The following is a 23871-nucleotide window of genomic DNA, read 5'->3' on the forward strand; positions in this document are numbered from 1 at the left end:
TTTTTAACGTAACTGCTAGAAATCATTAGCTAAGTTAGCTAATCAACATTTTAACATGAATAGAAATCATTAGTTAAGTTAGAACTGGAATGTTTCAGCTTTAAACTGTCTACCTTCACACTATCAACTCTCTGTAAACTATGCAACCACCATGTTTACCCTAGCTACACCTTGTAACCATATCTACATTATCTATTTTTGCATTTTCATGCACTGGTAATTCCTTGGAATTGCATTTCTAGTTCTTCTTATTATTATTATTCTTCTTCTAACGCTCTTAATGGAGCTTCAACCGTTTAACGTAGAAACTTCATTCAAACTGCGCTGCGTAGGTCTTACTTAGGCCATGGGAGCTTTGTATTTTTCAACTTTGTAACTTTTATACTTTTTGAACTATTAATTAAAAACTATTAAAATTTCCCCATAGACTTAACATTGCGATTATGACATCATAATAGGGCAATTAGAATCTTATGCCAGGTGGCCAGGCCAGCTGCAGCAGCTCTCTCTCTCTCAGGCTTTAAGCATACAATCTCTCTGAAGACTACATATCCTGTTTCCTCTGTCCACAACTGTTTCAAAATAAAAGTCCTCACTGCAATAATACACTATTAAATCATTTAACCATTGAAACTACTCAACTGTTTAACTGTTCAACCATTCCAACTGTCAGTTATCATCAACTATGCCTCCAGTCAACTACATGAAACCTTCATGTACCTAGCAACCAACATAGCAACCATTGAAATTAAGCGTTTATGACCGTTTCCATAGCAACCAACATGATTATACTGCAGTAACTTCTTGTTTCCTGATAGTGGCCACAGGCTTTAAGCATACAATCTCTCTGAAGACTACATATCCTGTTTCCTCTGTCCACAACTGTTTCAAAATAAAAGTCCTCACTGCAATAATACACTATTAAATCATTTAACCATTGAAACTACTCAACTATTGAACTGTTCAACCATTCCAACTGTCAGTTATCATCCACTATGCCTCCAGTCAACTACATGAAACCTCCATGTACCTAGCAACCAACATAGCAACCATTAAAATTAAGCGTTTATGACCGTTTCCATAGCAACCAACATGATTTTACTGCAGTAACTTCTTTATTCTTGATAGTGGCCACCATAGATACCCTATCAACAAATGTTTCAAAATAAAAGTCCTCATTAGCAAGTTAGCTAGTTAGCATTGTTAGCATAGTTAACATTTTTAGCATAACTGCAAACAAATCATCAACTAAGTTAGCTAATCAACCTGGTTAGCATTGTTAGCAAATGTAGCATTGTTAGCATAGTTAGCATTTTTAGCATTACTGTTAGAAATCATCGGTTAAGTTAGCTAATCAACCTGGTTAGCATTGTTAGTAAAGTTAGCATTGCTAGCATAATTAGCATTTCTAACGTAACTGTTAGAAATCATTAGCTAAGTTAGCTAATCAACATTTTAACATGAAAAGAAATCATTAGTTAAGTTAGAACTGGAATGTTTCATCTTTAAAATGTCTACCTTCACACTATCAACTCTCTGTAAACTATGCAACCACCATGTTTACCCTAGCTACACCTTAGCAACCATATCTACATTATCTATCTATTTTTGCATTTTCATGCACTGGTAATTCCTTGGAATTGCATTTCTAGTTATTATTATTATTCTTCTTCTAACGCACTTAATGGAGCTTCAACCGTTTAACGTAGAAACTTCATTCAAACTGCGCTGCGTAGGTCTTACTTAGGCCATGGGAGCTTTGTAATTTTCAACTTTGTAACTTTTATACTTTTTGAACTATTAAATAAAAACTATTAAAATTTCCCCATAGACTTAACATTGCGATTATGACATCATAATAGGGCAATTAGAATCTTATGCCAGGTGGCCAGGCCAGCTGCAGCAGCTCTCTCTCTCTCTCAGGCTTTAAGCATACAATCTCTCTGAAGACTACATATCCTGTTTCCTCTGTCCACAACTGTTTCAAAATAAAAGTCCTCACTGCAATAATACACTATTAAATCATTTAACCATTGAAACTACTCAACTATTTAACTGTTCAACCATTCCAACTGTCAGTTATCATCAACTATGCCTCCAGTCAACTACATGAAACCTCCATGTACCTAGCAACCAACATAGCAACCATTGAAATTAAGCGTTTATGACCGTTTCCATAGCAACCAATATGATTATACTGCAGTAACTTCTTGTTTCCTGATAGTGGCCACCATGGATACCCTAGCAACAAATGTTTCAAAATAAAAGTCCTCACTAGCAAGTTAGCTAGTTACCATGGTTAGCATAGTTAGCATTGTTAGCATAGTTAGCATTTTTAGCATAACTGCTAGAAATGATTAGCTAAGTTAGCTAATCAACCTGGTTAGCATTTTTAGCATAGTTAGCATAGTTAGCATTGTTAGCATTTTTAGCAAAACTGCAAAAAATCATCACCTAAGTTAGCTAATCAACCTGGTTAGCATTGTTAACAATTTTAGCATTCTTAGCATAGTTAGCATTTTTAGCATTATTGCTAGAAATCATCAGTTAAGTTAGCTATACAACCTGGTTAGCACTGTGAGCATAGTTAGCATAGTTAAAAATGTTACCATAACTGCATGAAATCAGTAGCTAAGTTAACAATCAACCTGGTTATCATTGTTACCATAGTTATCATTTTAACAGGATTAGAAATCATTAGTTAAGTTAGAACTGGAATGTTTCAGCTTTAAACTGTCTACCTTCACACTATCAACTCTCTGTAAACTATGCAACCACCATGTTTACCCTAGCTACACCTTAGTAACCATATCCACATTATCTATCTATTTTTGCATTTTCATGCACTGGTAATTCCTTGGAATTGCATTTCTAGTTATTGATATTTTTCTTCTAACGCTTTTTGTGCGTCTAATTGAGCTTCAACCGTTTGACGTAGAAACTTCATTCAAACTGCGCTGCGTAGGTCTTACTTAGGACACTTCAGCTATATATTTTTCAACTTTGTAACTTTTACACTTTTTGAACTATTAAATAAAAACTATTAAAAATTCCCCATAGACTTAACATTGGATTATGACATCATAATAGGGCAATTAGAATGTTATGCCAGGTGGCCAGCCCCACCTGCAGCAGCTCTGTCTCTCTCAGGCTTGAAGCATACAATCTCTCTGTGAAGACTACATATCCTAAACTGTTTCCTCTGTCCACAACTGTTTCAAAATAAAAGTCCTCACTGCAATAATACACTATTAAATCATTTAACCATTGAAACTACTCAACTATTTAACTGTTCAACCACTCAAACTGTCAGTTATCATCAACTATGCCTCCAGTCAACTATATGAAACCTCCATGGACCTAGCAACCAACATGGCAACCTTTAAAATTAAGCGTTTATGACAGTTTCCATAGCAACGAACATGATTTTACAACAGTAACTTCTTTATTCCTGATAGTGGCCACCATAGATACCCTATCAACAAATGTTTCAAAATAAAAGTCCTCACTAGCAAGGTAGCTAGTTAGCATATTAGCATTGTTAACATTTTTAACATAACTGCTAGAAATGATTAGCTAAGTTAGCTAATCAACCTGGTTAGCATTGTTAGCATTTTTAGCATAACTGTTAGAAATGATTAGCTAAGTTAGCTAATCAACCTGGTTAACATTGTTAGCATAGTAAGCATTGTTAGCATTTTTAGCAGAACTGCTAGAAATCCTTAGTTCAGTTAGAACTGTAATGTTTAAGCTTTAAACTGTCTACCTTCACACTATCAGCTTTCTTTAACCGATGCAACCACCATGTTTACCCTAGCTACACCTTAGTAACTATATCTACATTATCTACTGTATCTATACATTTTTGCATTTTCATGCACTCGTAATTTCCCTGGAATTACATTCTCTAGTTATTATTAAACTTCTTCTTCTAACGCTCGCAATTCAGCTTCAACCGTTTAACGTAGAAACTTCATTCAAACTTTGTTGCGTAGGTCTTGCTTATGCCATATGTGCTTTGTATTTTTCAACTTTGTAACTTTTATACTTTTTAAACTATTAGTTAAAAACTATCACCATTTCCCCCATAGACTTAACATTGCTCATTATGACATCACGGCAGCAATTAGAATGTTACCCCAGCTGGTCAGCCACCTGGGCACCAACTGTCAGTTTCTCTCAGGCTCCTCTCTGAAGACTACATATTCTGTTCCCCTGTATCCTCTGCGCACAACAGTATCAAAATAAGTCCTCCTAATTCCATCCAACTTTATATCCATTCATCTTCTTCAAACCATTCACTCATCCACCCATTCTAAACAGTCTGCCTATCAACAACATCAATTAGACGCTCTACATTGAACTTTTAAACAATCTACTCTGTCTCAGGCTGGCTCTCTTAAGACTAGCCAGTTAAATTGATTACACCTGTATCTGTATCCACTACTCTCAGTAGAGAGCTGTGTCTCTCCATTCTACAAGAATATAAGGCACATTCCATCCAACATTCTATCCATTCATCTTCTTCAGACCATTCACTCATCCACCCATTAAACTGTCTATCAACATCTATTAAACAATCTGTCTATCAACATCCATTAAACTCTCTGTCTATCAACATTAATTAGACTATCTACATTCAACTTTTAAATTATTTACTCTGTCTCAGGCTTTAAGAGTATTCTGGCTCTCTTAAGACTAGCCAGTTAAATTGATTACACCTGTGTCAACTACTCTCAGAGAGCTGTATCAGTGTCTCTCTTAACAAGAATATAAGGCACATTCCATCCAACCTTCTATCCATTCATCTTCTTCAGACCATTCACTCATCCACCCATTAAACTGTCAATCAATATCTATTAAACAATCTGCCTATCAACATCCATTAAACATTCTATCTATCAACATTAATTAGACTATCTACATACAACTTTTAAAGTATTTACTGTGGGTCCCTCTCAAGCAGCGTTTATATGTCCTCCCTCGCTCCTTGATCCTCGATCCTCAATGATCTACATAAAGAAAGATAGAAGAAGGGCTAGACTATCCCATTGTTGCCGCTCCATCATTCTTTATGTAGATCAGTGAGGAGCGAGAGAGGACGCGTAAACGCTATGAGAGGCACCTTCTGTCTCAGGCTTTAAGCATACAATCTCATTAAGACTACACATCCTGTTTCACTACTTCCTCTGTCCACAACTGTTTCAAAATAAAGGTCCTCACTGCAATAATACACTATTAAATCATTTAACCATTGAAACTACTCAACTATTGAACTGTTCAACCATTCCAACTGTCAGTTATCATCCACTATGCCTCCAGTCAACTACATGAAACCTCCATGTACCTAGCAACCAACATAGCAACCATTAAAATTAAGTGTTTATGACCGTTTCCATAGCAACCAACATGATTATACTGCAGTAACTTCTTGTTTCCTGATAGTGGCCACCATGGATACCCAAGCAACAAATGTTTCAAAATAAAAGTCCTCACTAGCAAGTTAGCTAGTTAGCATGGTTAGCATAGTTAGCATTGTTAGCATAGTTAGCATTTTTAGCATAACTGCAAAAAAATCATCAACTAAGTTAGCTAATCAACCTGGTTAGCATTGTTAGCAAATTTAGCATTGTTAGCATAGTTAGCATTTTTAGCATTACTGCCAGAAATCATCGGTTAAGTTAGCTAATCAACATTTTAACATGAATAGAAATCATTAGTTAAGTTAGAACTGGAACGTTTCATCTTTAAACTGTCTACCTTCACACTATCAACTCTCTGTAAACTATGCAACCACTATATTTACCCTAGCTACATCTTAGTAACCATATCTACATTATCTATCTATTTTTGCATTTTCATGCACTGGTAATTCCTTGGAATTGCATTTCTAGTTATTATTCTTCTTCTAACGCAGCCAATTCAGCTTCAACCTCTTAACGTAGAAACACCATTCAAATTTTGTCGCGTAGGTCTTACTTACACGATGTGGGCTTTGTATTTTTCAACTTTGTAACTTTTATACTTTTTAAACTATTAGTTAAAAACTATTACAATTTCCCCCATAGACTTAACATTGCTCATTATGACATCACGGCAGCAATTAGAATCTTACTCCAGCTGGTCAGCCACCTGGGCACCAACTGTCAGTTTCTCTCAGGCTAGAGCATACAATCTCATACAAGTGCATACAATCTCTCTGAAGACTACATATTCTGTTCCCCTGTATCCTCTGCGCACAACAGTATCAAAATAAGTCCTCCTAATTCCATCCAACTTTATATCCATTCATCTTCTTCAAACCATTCACTCATCCACCCATTCTAAACAGTCTGCCTATCAACATCAATTAGACGCTCTACATTCAACTTTTAAACAATCTACTTTGTCTCAGACTGGCTCTCTTGAGACTAGCCAGTTAAATTGATTACACCTGTATCTGTATCCACTACTCTCAGTAGAGAGCTGTGTCTCTCCATTCTACAAGAATATAAGGCACATTCCATCCAACTTTCTATCCATTCATCTTCTTCAGACCATTCACTCATCCACCCATTAAACTGTCTATCAACATCTATTAAACAATCTGTCTATCAACATCCATTAAACTCTCTGTCTATCAACATTAATTAGACTATCTACATTCAACTTTTAAATTATTTACTCTGTCTCAGGCTTTAAGAGTACACTCTGGCTGTCTTAAGACTAGCCAGTTAAATTGATTACACCTGTGTCAACTACTCTCAGAGAGCTGTATCAGAACAAGAATATAAGGCACATTCCATCCAACCTTCTATCCATTCATCTTCTTCAGACCATTCACTCATCCACCCATTAAACTGTCAATCAATATCTATTAAACAATCTGCCTATCAACATCCATTAAACATTCTGTCTATCAACATTAATTAGACTATATATACAACTTTTAAAGTATTTACTGTGGGTCCCTCTCAAGCAGCGTTTATATGTCCTCCCTCACTCCTCGATCCTCAATGATCTACATAAAGAAAGATAGAAGATGGGCTAGACTATCCCATTGTTGCCGCTCCATCATTCTTTATGTAGATCATTAAGACTACAGATCCTGTTTCACTACTTCCTCTGTCCACAACTGTTTCAAAATAAAGGTCCTCACTGCAATAATACACTATTAAATCATTTAACCACTGAAACTACTCAACTATTGAACTGTTCAACCATTCCAACTGTCAGTTATCATCCACTATGCCTCCAGTCAACTACATGAAACCTCCATGTACCTAGCAACCAACATAGCAAACATTAAAATTAAGTGTTTATGACCGTTTCCATAGCAACCAACATGATTATACTGCAGTAACTTTTTGTTTCCTGATAGTGGCCACCATGGATACCCTAGCAACAAATGTTTCAAAATAAAAGTCCTCACTAGCAAGTTAGCTAGTTAGCATGGTTAGCATAGTTAGCATAGTTAGCATTTTTAGCATAACTGCAAAAAATCATCAACTAGGTTAGCTAATCAACCTGGTTAGCATTGTTAGCAAATTTAGCATTGTTAGCATAGTTAGCATTTTTAGCATAACTGCTAGAAATCATCGGTTAAGTTAGCTAATCAACCTGGTTAGCATTGTTAGTAAAGTTAGCATTGCTAGCATAATTAGCATTTTTAGCATAACTGCTAGAAATCATTAGCTAAGTTAGCTAATCAACATTTTAACATGAATAGAAATCATTAGTTAAGTTAGAACTGGAATGTTTAAACTTTAAACTGTCTACCTTCACACTATCAACTCTCGGTAAACTATGCAACCACCATGTTTACCCTAGCTACACCTTAGTAACCATATCTACATTATCTATCTATTTTTGCATTTTCATGCACTGGTAATTCCTTGGAATTGCATTTCTAGTTTAGTTTTGTCTTGTTGCTGACATCATGCTTTGGCCCTCCGCTCCATAAAGTGATGTTGTTCAAGAGAGATGGAGTAAGCGGCCGCTTTGTGCTAAGCTCCAGGCCGCCCTAGACGAGCTCATTAGTTGAGATTGCACAGAATCACTGGAGGTAAAGGCCACAGCACTTCCTCCAAAACCCGCTTATTTATTTGCACTGCCGAGGCCTCAAGGGACGTTTAATTGATTTGTATTTAAGGCTTGCAGGACTCTTTCAAACAGCGCCGGGAATCAATGCCTTTACTCCTTTGTCTTCACAACATCCTCCTACGTCACACATTACACAGGAACTCTCTAGAAACAGCTGCAATAAAGATTCACACTCATATATTTCATCACTCAATTCGGTTTAATCTGCCAGGTGTAATCTCTCAGACATTGGCCATGTGCACCATGAAAAATAATTGCTGTCATGTCTGTGATGCTGTGGTTATCAGAATATCACCATTATTATTTAGCAGTATTACACAGTTTTTGGAGTTATCAGTTCTCCAAAAATAAGCCTTTTGGACTGCAATTGCATGTGTAATACCACTTTATTGTAATGTGTATTAGCGTGTTGTACAGTTCTGTAACAGATTCAAAGCTTCATTACACTCATTAGTATTATATAATGAATTAAATATGTTCACATTGTCAACAACACTGAACCAAAATTAGGTTTATTCAGAGAGATAGGTACCAGAACTGATCTTATGAACCGAATTCCTATGATGTAATGCTCCTGTCCATAGATGTATAATAGATGTCCAGACAGGACGTGCTTGAGGGTGGACTTCCTGTTTGTTTCTTATTAAATCCCTGTCGTTCCCTCCAGGTCATCACCATCGGGCGACATGTGAAGGGGTATCATTACATCATCGCAAACTTGGTGAGTCACACGACCCTTCCGTACAGAGCATGTCATCTCAGGCAGGAGTCAGTCTTTTGTTTTTTTATTTTTTATATGATTTGACTTGTTTATTTATTTGCATTTATTTTTTTAGTTGGTTTGTATGTTTATTCTGCAGGGTTTATAGCTTTATAGATTATAGCTTCAAGTTGGCATCTACATTTATTTTCTCTTTGTCATTCTGTGTGTGTGTGTGTGTGTGTGTGTGTGTGTGTGTGTGTGTGTGTGTGTGTGTGTGTGTGTGTGTGTCTGCTTTCACACTTAGGGCTTCATGGATGGAGACCTAACAAAGATCCAGTATGGAGGAGCGAATGTCTCTGGGTTCCAGATTGTGGACTTCGATGACCCCACGGTGTCCAAGTTTGACCAGATGTGGGACACACTGGAGGAGAAGGAGTACCCAGGAGCAGACAGCAAGATTCGGGTAAGCTCGGCCCAGTGCACTGCATTTGCAGACAGTTCTGGCCGATAGTAGTGGACAAGGAGCTAGGTTTGTAGACAGTTCTGACCGATAGGATAAGAAGCTGAGTTTGTAGACAGTTCTGGCCGATAGGATAAGAAGCTAGGTTTGTAGACAGTTCTGGCTGATGGTAGTGGATGAAGAGCTAGATTTGTCTGCAGTTCTGGCCGATGCTAGTGGATAAGAAGCTAGGTTTGTAGACAGTTGTGCTCAATGGTAGTGGATAAGAGGCTAGGTTTGCCCAGTTCTGGCTGATAGGATAAGAGGCTACTGTAGGTTTGCACAGTTTTGGCTATTGGTAGTGGATGAAAAGCTAGATTTGTATGCAGTTCTGGCTGATGCTAGTGGATAAAAAGCTAGGTTTGTAGACAGTTGTGGTCGACGGTAGTGGATAAGGAGCTAGGTTTGCATACAGTAGCCTGTAAAGTTGTGACATTGATACCCAACCGCCACCGGTGTGCTTTGAGCAAGGCACTTCACCCCAAGTTGCTCCAGATTGTCAGACCCTGCAATTAATTCTGTTAGTCACTTTGGATAAAAGTGTCAGGCAAATAAATAATAAAGTTCTCAGGGCTTTAAGTAGTAGTCAGAGACTGAGTCACTCCATCCAGCAGTCGGTAACAGCTCCTGAAAAAGACATCTGAAGTTCGCCTACAAAAAAGCAGCCATCTTTGAGATGCCGTAGCTGGCGATTTTTCCTTTGGGAAAATAACATGGGGATTTTGAATTATCGCACCTATTAAACTCTCGCGGGGATGGTAAAGTTAAATGCAGACGTTTTCCTAAGCACACTTTTGTCCTCTGCCTTCTTGTGCATACTGTGATCTCCAGTACATGAAGCCGGCACACTTTAATTTTTGCTACCCCAGAGCTAACTTGCTAACTAACTTAATGGCAAGTTGCATCGCGAGTTAGGTCTGGGGTAGCAAAAATCAAAGTTTGCCGCCTTCGCTTAGGCTACCGGAGATCACAGTATTCTCTCGAAGGCAGAGGACAAAAGTGTGTTCAGGAAAACACCTGAATTTCCGATTTTGTCATCCCCACGAGAGTTTAACAGGTGTGATCATTCCAAATCCCCATGTTAATTTCCCATAGGAAAAATCGCCAGATACCGTACTGTATCTAGATAGTAGCTTTTTTGTAGGCAAACTTCAGAGGTCTATTGTTCCAGGGCCAAACTTTCCAATCAGGGCTAGGCTTATCTATGTTCCAGGGCCAAAATGTCCAATCAGGGCTAGGCTTATCTATGTCCCAGGGCCAAAATGTCCAATCAGGGCTAGGCTTATCTATGTTCCAGGGCCAAAGTGTCCAATCAGGGCTATGCTTATCTATGTTCCAGGGCCAGATTGTCCAATCAGGGCTAGGCTTATCGATGGTCCAGGGCCAGATTGTCCAATCAGGACTAGGCTTATATCTATGTTCCAGGGCCAGATTGTCTTCATTGAGTTTGCCTTGATTTAACAGTGTTGAACTAAGAGGAAACTGAAGTTGTTTATAGTCATTAATGTTTTTTGCTTTTCTTTTGCTTGCTGTCCTGCAAGGGAAATCCAGGGAAATCTCAGCAAACCTCACTGTCTTTAGTCTGATTACCATAGCATTATTATGCAAGTACAATAAAATCACTGTCATGCGGTACGATACAGTAGATGGTCATTACCCAATATAAATAGCCACCAGAGCTTGAGACAGATGGAATTGTGTGTGCCAGTGCACTGAATTTGCCATGAGATGACATCCATCCAGAACGGTTTCATAACTGTGGGATGATTAAGGGGTGGATGGCAGACTTGTTACGTCAGCAGGAGTTTGATGTCTAGACACAAAGTTTAGAGTTTATGAAAGATCCAGTCTAGTTATATACCATGTTTGAAACGTATTGGAGATACGCATGTTGGACACTATTATCATACACAAGGTTTGATAATAGTTTGTGCAAGTGTGTGTATGTCTGTGTGCGTGTGTGTGTGTGTGTTGGCATAATGTGTGTTAATGAATGTGTGTTCTGATTGGACAGTACACCTCTGCACTGACGTTTGATGCGGTGCACGTGATGACAGAGGCCTTCCGCTACCTGAACAAAAATCACATCAACATCGCCCACCGCGCCAACACTGGAGACTGCCTCGCCAACCCGGCCGTGCCCTGGTCGCAGGGCGTGGAGATTGAACGCGCTCTTAAACAGGTGATGGGCACTGCCACACAAAACATAGGCACGTTATCGAGACAGAGATGACCTGTACCACTTGGGGAAAATAACAGATTCCAGATATGAAACCTACTGACAGGGTTTTACCTCACCCAAAAAGCTGTTTAGACAAGACCAAATTCAATTTAATATGTGCTTTGTGGTTATTAGAACCGTAATTCAGTTGACTGAAAATACTGGGAAGCTTTCAACATATTTTGTTGTATATTAGAGGTTCATGACAGCACCCTCTGCAATACAGGCAGGCTGCAAGATCACAAATCCCTAATATTGATTATTTGCACTTTCCCTTCCCATGCCGAAAGCATAAACCACCTCTGACTGTTCATGTGAGGAAATGTTTTTTTGTTGTTTTGTTTTTGTTTTTGGTGTGCTGTCAATGGCGTGGTTGTCTTAGGTGAGAACTGAAGGACTCACAGGAAACATCCAGTTTGATCAACACGGGAAGAGAGTGAACTACTCAGTGAACATCATGGAGCTGAAGAATAATGGGCCCGTCAAGGTAAAGCAACAGCACGCGTGGACTATACAGTAAGATTAGGATGTGCAGGTGAAGTAATTAGATGGTAAAGCAGAAAACATCCCTGTTTGAAGATTAGAATTGGTGTGTGTGTGTCCGTGAGGGCGCGTGTGTGTGTGTGTGTGTGTGTGTGTGTGTGTGTGTGTGTGTGTGTGTGTGCGTGTGCGTGCGTGCGCGCGCTTTGTGATTTGAAGTGGCTGCCTCATCCACTTTGAAGGTTTAAAGCGTCATACCGTCTTCTCAGGATCCAGTGTCATGATGGAAATCTGGTTCATATGAATAAACAACACATTCACTTCAACTGAATGCCTTTTTGTCTCCATGCAGATTGGATACTGGAACGAGGTTGACAAAATGGCGGTCACAAAATCAGACCTGTTTCCCAATGACACCATGGGTTTGGAAAACAAGACTGTGATAGTAACAACAATTCTTGTAAGTCATTTTCTGCTGGATTGTTAGATTTCCATAGCTGGATAATGCTTTATAATAGGGTGTGTTAACAAACTATTTATAAGGTGTTACTAAATGGTTAGTTTTAGCTATCTATTACATTGCAGTGTTAACATAACATTACAGGGTTGCTTACTCATAGTTTTTAAGCCACAGAAAAAAACACATTATAATACCTTAATAAACCATTACAATTTATTAATAAATTGATATATAAATAAATATACATTTATTAGCATGATATAACACTAGTAGATTATTTACAAACAAACAGATTATTTACAAACAAAACTAGAGTTTTCTGAAGCTTGATAAATATATTACTAACCATTTAGTAATACATTGGAAATGGTTTGTTAACATAGCAAAAAGTGCTACCATTGTACCAGTGTGTGTACTGAAGATGTACTGTAAAACAACAAAGAAATGCTGTAGAGTGGCAAGTTAGATAACCCAAGACATGAGACAGGTTCTCTGGTACAGTGAAATATTTATCACATGAATATATCCAAACACACTTGGATGTCACACTCTTTATCTGAGATGTAAACCCGAGTGAGATCCCTACCATACAAGCATCTGAAGTGTTATGCATTATGCAGTGTGAGTAGATGTTGAAGTCCACAGGCATACCTGTCACTCCACAGCATCTGAACAGTATTCATCCCACTATCTCTCTCTCTCTCTCTATGTCTCTCTTTCTCTCTCTGTCTTTCTCTCTCTTTCTCTTTCAGGAAGCTCCATACGTGATGCTAAAGAAGAACGCAGACCTGTTTGTGGACAATGAGCGGTACGAGGGCTACTGTGTAGACCTGGCTGCTGAGATTGCCAAGCACTGTGGCTTCAAGTACCAGCTCAAAATTGTGGGAGATGGGAAGTATGGTGCTCGTGACGCCGAGACAAAGATCTGGAATGGAATGGTTGGAGAGCTAGTTTACGGGGTAAGAAGAATGACATGTGCTTGTTTTGGTCTTGAAAACAGCACAATTGCTTGTCTTTGGTGTTCTAAAAACATAAATCATTAATATGCCGGAATGCTTGCAGATCAAAACACATCTCTCTGAAGCGTTTTGAAACCTACTCAAATGCCTCTTATCATCTCTCATAAATTACAGCAGATTACAGATGTACCTTGTTAGCAAAAATATGTTGAAATAATGCTGTTAGCTAATTGCGGCAATGTTGAGTCTACTTGGTAATACTTCAGCGAGAGCACTTCATTACAATATAGAATACACTGTGATAAACTGCCAGTGCTCTGCTGGAAAGCCTCACATTGAAGTGAGGTGTATGTTGCTGTGCTATGCGTTAAGCTAATTGCTTGTTGAATCTCCTTGGCAGAAAGCTGACGTGGCGATAGCGCCTCTCACGATTACCCTTGTCCGAGAAGAGGTGATCGACTTCTCCAAGCCCTTCATGAGCCTGGGCATCTCCATCATGATCAAGAAGCCCCAGAAGTCCAAGCCCGGCGTCTTCTCCTTCCTGGACCCGCTGGCCTACGAGATCTGGATGTGCATCGTGTTCGCCTACATCGGGGTCAGCGTGGTGCTCTTCCTGGTCAGCCGATTCAGCCCTTACGAGTGGCACACAGAGGAGTACGAGGACGGACAGATCCAGACCAGCGAGTCGACCAACGAGTTTGGGATATTCAACAGCCTCTGGTTCTCCCTGGGGGCCTTCATGAGACAGGGCTGTGACATCTCGCCCAGGTGGGTGGACCATGATCCGGCGAAACAAAGGAGAATGTAGCTCCCAAACTGTCATTTAAAAATGGCAACCTTTCCACCAGAGTCTTCTTCAGGCGAACTCACTCGACCAATTGTGAACCTTGATACAACCAACAGTTATACTGCTGTCGTCATGTTAATTTAATTCATTTTGGTGTCACACAATCAGGCCTTGTGATGTTGTTAACAATGAAAACTGGAACAGGGTCATACAATAAGTGGCATTATGCAACATGATGGTGGCAATAAACTCTAGTTAAACTGCAAGCAAGTTAAACTGCAGCATGGCCATCATGTTAATTTCATGGATTCGGTTACTGCAAACCCCAAGTGATAGCAGATGCTGCGATACTTTGTGAGGGACACAGTTTATGTCAGGGGCAGGGTGTGAATCCAAAATGTATTTGTGTTCGCAAAGCTGCCTGCCTCCAATATGAAACCTAACTGAATTTTTTATCGCCAATTATAAATTAAACAGCTCCTTATTATTTAATCCCTCTGAAAGAATCATCAAACGTGGCCTACCACAGATTGACCCAAAAGACTTTTTCGTTTACACTCTATCATCCATTAGCGTGTCCTTGATCATGTGGCAAATGTTCAAAACGGTGTTGACATGACATCATTTCTAAGGAGTTCAAGTTCAGTTTTGTACAGCATGAACATTAATATATTATTAAAGTAAGAATGTATTCAGTCGACTGTAACTTTTCCTTTGATGTGTTTGTATGTCTCTTTGTAGGTCTCTGTCTGGACGTATTGTCGGAGGTGTATGGTGGTTCTTCACCTTGATCATAATCTCGTCCTACACTGCTAACCTGGCTGCCTTCCTGACTGTGGAGAGAATGGTGTCTCCCATCGAGAGTGCAGAGGACCTAGCCAAACAGACTGAGATCGCCTATGGCACGCTAGACTCCGGATCAACCAAAGAATTCTTCAGGGTAAGATTCTTAGCTGGGTTAGCCTTTTTAATGATAGCTGGGTTAGCCTTTTTCATGTTAGCATACCTCACGAGGCTGCAAGATGTGTGCCATACTCAAGTCTGTATTACTGTACTTTCATCAGATCATTATACGTACACAATAATGAAGTTTGCCTTCTACTTTAATAGTGCATTGTGAGTATTATCTGATAGCTGAATGTTAACCGAAGAACTTTCTGTCTACTCTTCTCCTCCACCAGCGTTCTAAAATTGCCCTATTTGATAAAATGTGGACGTACATGCGCGGCGCAGAGCCCTCTGTGTTTGTCAAAACGACGGCCGAGGGGGTGATGCGGGTGCGCAAGTCCAAGGGCAAGTACGCCTACCTGCTGGAGTCCACCATGAACGAGTACATCGAGCAGCGCAAGCCCTGCGACACCATGAAGGTCGGGGGCAACCTGGACTCCAAGGGATACGGCATCGCCACACCCAAAGGATCCTCATTAAGGTGGGTGGAATAGTATAACAATGTGTCCAATGTTGTTATAGTATCCCACCTACCCTGATGTAGCTTTGCTAAAGTCCTCTGGTTTGTATAAGGAGACGAGGGAGTCAAAATGACCCACCTCCTTCAATTACAAAAAAGAGATTGCAATTTATTGCAAAATAAATTGCAAATTGATAAATATATAAATTTAAGACAAATCACATTGAAATTACAACCATGTATGTAATACACCAGAGTGAAAAACTGATTTATATTTATCAATCAATTTGGTATTTGATACATTTGATTATAAGTTACAAATGGTTGTCATGCTTATTAGCAACAAAGCCATATAATATTGATCTAGACGGACAAGGGTAGTGTATTTGAAGTTTGTTGTTGTCCAGTTGTGTCCTAATATCTCTGTTTGAATTTTTGACTGTTTGAAGATGTGCTTAGCCTCTTTCTTCCCCTCCCTTCTTTGTAACTATGTTCTGTTTCTCATGTTTACCTGCTTCATTAGAATGAACTGTTGTGAAATGTTTATTCTCAAAACCCCTGCCATACACACGTTTGTTTAAAAGATTAAACCTGATACTTGCTTTTGAAGTTGAATTCGGCCCTTAACAACCAAATTTAGCCTATCTAAGAAGTGGCATGGCTGGGGTTTCCATGATTCTGTCATATGCTGGGATGTTCTTATGCTCTTGGTATAAAGTGCTGACTTGTATGGATAGATGCTTATAGTTCCCGGGCTACTCCAAAACAGTCTCCATCCTCTCTAATTGGCAGAAGCCTCTAGCCTATTGAATTGGAAGTTACCCTACCTAATTGGCAAACACTCCCTGTAGTCTTAAGTGATGTTACCTGAGCATAGCCGTTAGCTGGGGTGGGGGGTGGGTGTACTGTTGCATGCATCTCTCTCTCTCTTTCTCTCTCTTTTAAGATCTGTCCACTAGCCGCAGATGCTCTTGTGCTGTTTCTCTTGTAGATTCGCGGGCAGGTAGAAGACAAAGAGTGCACCACTTTAGTCCTAGGGCTCCCCAACCGTAACTTTACTCTGCTCGCTTCCTCACTCTTTTGAAGCTAAGTCTGTCAGTGTTTGTCTTTATACTGTATCTTACAGACACAGGCTAGGGACATTACTCTTACTATCTGCGCTGCAGAGAAACATTTGTGTGGAGTAACCTCAGCACTGGGGAGCTCTTTTTTCAGTTATTATTATTATTATTAATAATAATAATTAAAGTCATTTCAACACTCTAAGTGATATAGTTAAACACATGGACAAAAATAATGACAGAAAGGAAAACAATTGAGAAATGGCTGACCGTGTCTTACAAGTATGTTTTATCGTTTCAAGAAATGCGGTTAACCTTGCAGTTCTAAAACTGAATGAACAAGGCCTCTTGGACAAATTGAAAAACAAATGGTGGTACGACAAAGGAGAGTGCGGCAGCGGGGGAGGTGATTCCAAGGTCAGCCCCAGAGAGCATGATGGGTAATTCACTGCAACTCAGTAAGCAGCAGACTCACACGGAGAGCCCAAACAAATCACCGTTAACCTGAACCCCGACAGCAAGAACAAAACTGACGGCAGCCATCTTGAAAATGGCGGCCACGTCACAACAGAGGTGTAAGAGTTAAGGCAGCCAGGCCTACACATAGCCTGCCGTGAGGACTGCTCACAGCAAAACCCCTTCTGATTGGCTGGCGTTTGCGTGTTTGCACGCCATACTGCTGTTTCTGCTGCTTACTACGGGCGATACGTTAATGCACATTTGGCTCTGCTAAAGTCCCTTTTGCTTAGGCCAAATGGCGCATCAACGTCTTGATCGCCATGGTGAAACGAACAGAAAAGAACAACAACAAAAAAAGAGCAGGAAAAAAGAATCTGAGAGGAAGTTGAATCAGTGTATTGTTAATAATAACATAAAATAACATTGATAATGTTATTTATGTTATTCCCCACGTGAAGAGTCCCAGTAAACCTTGCAGTATTGAAACTCAGTGAGCAAGGCGTCTTAGACAAGCTGAAAAACAAATGGTGGTACGATAAGGGTGAATGTGGCGCCAAGGACTCGGGAAGTAAGGTCAGTCTCTGCAGAGTCTTTGTGATCAAACACACTTGTCTAAAGTGAGAATGACCCATGTGCTTCGTAATGACAAACACACAGTCTCTTAATGCTAAATGCACTACTAAGCCTATATACTGTTTGTACAGTTAAAGCATGAGAAGCACTGGCAAGATGTTGAACTAATGCCTGCAGACTATATGACTAACGCTGGCGACTGCACACTGGACACTGCAGCCACGTAATGCATGCTAAGCCAGCTCTGACATGTGCACTTCCTAACCTCTCACACATACTGTGTAACATGCCCTCTTTGCAGCGCCAAAAGACTACTCACTGGAGCCAGTACGCAAAGACACGAGACACTCTCTAGGTTACAGTGAGACAACAGACACATGAGACACTCTCCAGGTTACACTGAGAGACCACAGACATGAGACACTCTCCAGGTTACACTGAGAGACCACAGACATGAGACACTCTCTAGGTTACAGTGAGACCACAGATCATGAGACACTCGCTAGGTTACAGTGAAAGACCACAGACATGAGACACTCTCTAGGTTACAGTGAAAGACCACAGACATGAGACACTAGGTTACAGAGAGACAGACCACAGATAAACTATAGTTCTGGTGTTCCCTTGTTGCCTGGTTAAGCCTAGACCATCTATAAGGGTGTCCAAGATGTTTTTAGTGTCAGTTTGTTTCTCAATGTGTGTATGTATGTGTACGTGTGTGTATGTATGCTTAGTTGTGTTGTCATGTGTGGTGGTAGTATTTGTGTATCTATTTTAGAAGTAGTCTGTGTGTGTATGTACGTGTGTATATTTCCGTCGCTGTGTGAATACTTGTGCTTGTGACTGCTTATGATTCAGTGTTGTGAAGTCAAAAGTATGTTTGTGAAAATGTCTCTATGTCTATGGAGCCAAGACAATCTAATTCTACTACAGATAAACTACACTACAGTATGTCTCAGGGAATGAGTGTAGAGAAAGATAGTGCCACACATACAAAACAGTGAAACTAGGAGAGTCAGTAGTTAAACAAATAGATTCTCCTATCGGAGCCATAGTCCACATACCAAATGGGCAGAAGTGATGCATTATGGGAGAAGTGAGAAGTTTCTGTTGCGGTCTAGTTCACAGAGAAAAAGCAAAGGTTAAACACAAAGCAGGCTAGATTTGTAGTTCCATCTGGTGATTAAGAAGCACACCTTGCTCCCTCATTTGCATCTGTAGAACAGAGCTACAGTACAGTAGGGCATGCCAGGCTCATGAATGGTTAATTTATTCACTCCTGGCGTCGGGGGGAATAAATGGTGTGTCCAGCACGTGGCGTTCTGATGAGGTTCCTGTAACTCTCACAGAAGAGATGGATGTGCACCCCAGGCCCTGTGCGATTGAGCCGTGTGCGTGTGTGTGTGTGTGTGTGTGTGTGTGTGTGTGACCGTGCCTCTCTCTGTCTCTTCCCCCGGAAACACTCACGCTGTCTCCACCACTTCCTGTCGCTGTGTCTTAATGCTGCCCTCCGACTCCCCCCATCTCCCTGAGCCCCCCTGTCTTGGTCATCCCTATACGTGGCCCTCTAGGAGTGCCATCCTCAGGGGCCCATCTAGACAGGCTGCAGCCACAGCACGGCTAGCTTTTAGCTTTTAGCTTTTAGCTCAACACCGCTAGCCACAGTCAATCCAGACACGCACACACACCACAGACAGACACTGCACCAGCTAGCAGCTCAGTAGCTTTAAATTAACTCCATGGATTATGCTGTCTGCTATTAACTCACAATTGCTTTACCAGTTTGAACACAATACAACACAAGCAGTACACACTGTTAACAACTCACTAGTCATGCTATACATATGCTTGAGCAACATTTTATTTGTAATTGTATTTCAATTTGAAAATTGTATTTGTAATTGTTAAATTCAGCTCTAATATGTAACTGTAAGTAAGCACTGACAGAATATTTTGGTAATGTGATGATGTCATGTGGTTTTTGCTTGTTTGACCCCTCTGGGGGTCGTGACCCCTGCTTTGGCGGCCCTGACGGTTGTGTCGTGTGCGTTCCGCAGGAGAAGACCAGTGCACTCAGCCTGAGCAACGTGGCTGGCGTCTTCTACATCCTGGTGGGCGGTCTGGGCTTGGCCATGCTGGTGGCCCTGATCGAGTTCTGTTACAAGTCGCGCGCCGAAGCCAAGCGCATGAAGGTGGCAAAGAATACACAGAATATTAACCCCTCTTCCTCGCAGAATTCACAGAATTTTGCCACTTATAAGGAAGGGTACAACGTGTATGGGATCGAAAGTGTTAAAATTTAAGGGGGTAGGAAAAACGGTCGTCATTGAGCCCACCCCCTGCATGTCTCCTCCATACCCCCTATCCATTCCCCAGTCAGTGTACTAAGTGATGACCTCAGGCCAGTCTCTCGTACTGTACTGTTTGTAGCAGTGTTATAACGTTTACAGCCCTCCTCCCCCACCCCCAGTAGCTTAGCGCTAAGCTAACCTGTGTTAAACATTGCTTTCTCCCTAAATGGGCATCTTCTGTTGACACCTCTCTCTCATCTTCCTGTTTGACTGTTTCTTCTCATCGTGTGTCTGACCAGTCTTCTGGTCTACAGTACTGTACGTCCTGCTTGCTGGACTTTAGATGGATAGTTTGTTTGTTTGTGTGTTTGTTTGTTTGTTTGTTTGTTTGTCATTGTTTGTTTTTCCTTGTTGCTTTGCTTTGTTCTCATTGTACACCTGCATCATCATGTGTATTCTGTTCTGTGAAGTCATTCTAAAATTTAAACTGACAAGGGGAGATAGGTGATGATACTAACCTGTGGCTATCTTTTTTGTGTGTGTGTGTGTGTGTGTGTCTTTGTGTGTCTGTGTGTATACACATGTGTGAATGCATGTGATTATGTGTATCCGTATGAATGTGTGTGTGTGTGTGTGTGTGTGTTTGTGTGTGTGTGTGTGTGTGTGTGTGTGTGTGTGTGGTATAGATGACCTTCTCGGACGCGATGCGGAGTAAAGCACGCTTGTCCATCACGGGCAGTACGGGGGAGAATGGGCGAGTGATGACTCCTGAGTTTCCCAAAGCAGTGCATCCGGTGTCCTATGCCGGCCCTGGGGGCATGGCCATGAACGTCAGCCTCACCGATCTCTCCTAACGGAACACTACACAGCCAGTGCCTTACACTCCACAGCAGTCTCTCCCTCTACTCTGCCATCGTTTAGTTCTCTCTCTCTCGCTCTCTCTCTCTCTCTCTCTCTCTCTCTCTTTATTTTCTGTTTCCTACATCTCTGATTTCTTTACTCTCTCTATTTTCCATTCTTTCTCTCTTTCTCGCTCTCTCTCTCCTCTCTGTCTTTATTTATCTTTCTCTCTCTTTCTCTCTCTTTAATTGTTTTCCTTGGTTGAATGGCTTTCAGTTGATACCACAGAGATATTTTTTCTCTGTCCTTTGTCAAAGAAAGGGCCCCTTCTCTTATTTGGAATTGGATTCTATGGATACAAAGGAATGCCTTTGTGCACCAACGTCATCATTCCGATCCCTTATCTTTTAAAAAGCTTCGTTTTATTTCATTTATGAATCTTTTTTTTGATCTGGAGATGCAGTTTGACTGACGTCCACCGCTGCTCTGGAGAGACCTGCACTTGGAACTAGGAGATTGGATTGATAGGGGTCTCATTGTTACGACACATCTGTTTCCGTAGCTACTACAACAAGATTATGAATCCATTTTAACTCAAGCACACGCGACTTCATCTGCATCAGGATGTGAACATGTTTTCTTCTTTTTTTAAATAAAATTATAATAAAAAAGCTAAACTAAAAATGTTTTTATGTATTTTCACAAACAGATGGCTTTTAAATAATGCTTACATACCAGTTGAAAATATGTGTCTTAATATATATATACATATATTTGAAAACATGTACAAAATATTAATACTTAATAAAAAAAATACAAAAATATATATAAAAATGGCCTAGCTACTAGTTTAATATTTTCAAAGCCAAATATGTTACTTATTGGGGTGAAACACTTAGTTCATGTAATTTATGGCTTTTTCTCTGTGTCTTCTATTTTAACATTCAGTGGAAATGTGAAAGAAAACTACTTAGCAATGCTTGACATTTAAAATCACATGTCTTATTTTTGTATGCTGTTCTTTTCTCCCATCCTTTGGTGCCACAGTTGTTAGTTTTCCTTGTGTGTGTTTGCTTTAAGACATTTTTGCTGTTTGTGTTTTCGTTGCCAAGGGTCAGGGTAGCAGTTTCACTTTCAGACATTTTAAAAGCAGTTTACACATTATGAATGCAAAAAAAAAGGAACTAAAAAACTAGATATGACATTACTGCATATGTTTTGCTGTGAAGTAGGAGTATACACATCAACAAAATTGCCAAATAATCTGGCGTGCCAAAATTAGACATGACTTTAGTCCTAAGTATAGCCAGTCACTGTCATCAAAATGAATGTAGTGGGCACATTCTTTAAGTTTTGTAATTAAATGTACAGTTTGATGGCTAGTGCAGTGTTTTTTACTGACAGGCTTTCTGTTATGTTATAAATCTGATCGCAGTACAAGGTCATGTTTGCTGCATGTCACATCTTATCATTTATTTGCAATTAAACTGTAATCTATTACCGTCAGAATAATCTGTTATCGGTGAGATGTTGATCTTGTGAGACAACACGACAAACGTCTTATGGACATGATTTGCACATCTACATCTCAAGATCCCCGTGCCCTTTTAAAAACTTAAAAATCTTTCTTTTCATTTTATTATTTTCATTGACAGAGTCATTGAGCTGTATGCTTGTAATTGCAATTTAATCAGTTTACAATTGTAATGACATGTCTAATATACAGTAGCTATATATATACATTTATATATATATACATACATATACATATATTACAAATTAATTCACTCTCACATAATTTAGATATTGTGAGAATGTATATTAAGTCCCCATACAGATAGAATTTAGATGGTTTTCAGCTCTCGTTTCACATGCCCCCAAGCCTTGGTACATGTCCCCTGTACAAAAAGCAGCAGGAACTTCCTTTGTATCGCAGGATTTGCTTTCTCTATATAAACTCAAACACACACACACACACACACACACACACACACACACACACACACAAACACACACACATGCACATACAGTGCTGTTTCTCTGCAATCATGTTCACCAGTTGTTCTCGATTCCATAAGGTTGTGTTCATTAGGTTTCCGATGCCACTGCATTTCTGCACATTTGGACATTTTGTAAATGAATGTGTGCCAACTCGTTTTATTTTTGGGACTCTTTCTAAATAAAAAAAGTGACTAATAATCCTGGAGTCTGGCTGATCGTTACCCACCTATTCCAACCTCAAAAGATTTGCAAAGATGATAAGATCTTCAATATGCTCCCACACTGAAAGCTGAATCTGTCCCAAACCCATCTCATCCTCTATACATCCATATACTATAGGTATGGTCCAAAACCCATCTCATCCTCCATACATCCATATACTATAGGTATGGTCCAAAACCAATCTCATCCTCCATACATCCATATACTATAGGTATGGTCCAAAACCAATCTCATCCTCCATACATCCATATACGGTATGGGTATGGTCCAAAACCCATCTTATTTTTACAGACGGTAAATCTGCGCTGGAAATCCAGCAACACGGACATCTATTCCATCTGATTTAGCTCAGTGTGAGAGATGCATGTTGCATAAGTGTTCATATTCGGACGTGTGTGTGTGTGTGTGTGTGTGTGTGTGTGTGTGTGTGTGTGCTTGTGCTTGTTTTTCCTGTCACTGAGTGAGAAAAACATATTGTACCCCTCTGTCTAGCATAAAGTTTACATGTTCGTTCTGCACTGGAGTTAAATTTGTTCTGGTTGCATAACTACAGCATTGTATGCCATGTGTACTAATATGCTCCATATTGCAGTTAATTGGTATAAAAGTACTGTAGGCCTACTCTTGTTTTGATGTCATTAGGGAGATGAACAGTTATGGCATATGATGCATTCATGACTTGTCATTGGTTAGCAGTAGTTACCTCTGCGGGGTTTGTTTGTTTGTGTGTTTGTATGTTTGTTTGTCTGTTTGTTAGCAAGATAACTCAAAAGGTTATGCATGAATTTTGATTACATTTTCAGGAAAGGTCTGAAATGAAAGACA

At 39.9% G+C, this 23871-nt stretch overlaps 2 protein-coding genes across 2 annotated transcripts in view; both read left to right on the plus strand.

Moving 5' to 3' along the window:
• Positions 1–19875, plus strand: part of LOC134095610 (glutamate receptor 2-like) — a 44138-nt gene extending 24263 nt beyond the window's left edge. The window contains exons 3-14 of the mRNA XM_062549235.1: positions 8750–8803; positions 9090–9248; positions 11299–11466; positions 11888–11992; positions 12338–12445; positions 13198–13404; positions 13805–14172; positions 14933–15131; positions 15373–15620; positions 16963–17077; positions 17578–17692; positions 19750–19875. Of these exons, the coding sequence (XP_062405219.1) occupies positions 8750–8803; positions 9090–9248; positions 11299–11466; positions 11888–11992; positions 12338–12445; positions 13198–13404; positions 13805–14172; positions 14933–15131; positions 15373–15620; positions 16963–17077; positions 17578–17613 (1767 nt within the window). The 3' untranslated portion in view covers positions 17614–17692; positions 19750–19875. The remainder of the gene's footprint in view (positions 1–8749; positions 8804–9089; positions 9249–11298; positions 11467–11887; positions 11993–12337; positions 12446–13197; positions 13405–13804; positions 14173–14932; positions 15132–15372; positions 15621–16962; positions 17078–17577; positions 17693–19749) is intronic.
• Positions 19327–23022, plus strand: LOC134095612 (glutamate receptor 4-like). Its single transcript, XM_062549236.1, has 2 exons — positions 19327–19884; positions 20670–23022. Exons 1-2 carry the CDS (start codon positions 19657–19659, stop codon positions 20835–20837), a joined length of 396 nt encoding a protein of 131 aa, XP_062405220.1. The 5' UTR covers positions 19327–19656; the 3' UTR covers positions 20838–23022.
• The last annotated feature ends 849 nt before the right edge of the window (positions 23023–23871 follow it).

This window comes from Sardina pilchardus, chromosome 11, assembly GCF_963854185.1.
Source record: "Sardina pilchardus chromosome 11, fSarPil1.1, whole genome shotgun sequence".
Lineage (NCBI taxonomy): Eukaryota > Metazoa > Chordata > Actinopteri > Clupeiformes > Clupeidae > Sardina > Sardina pilchardus.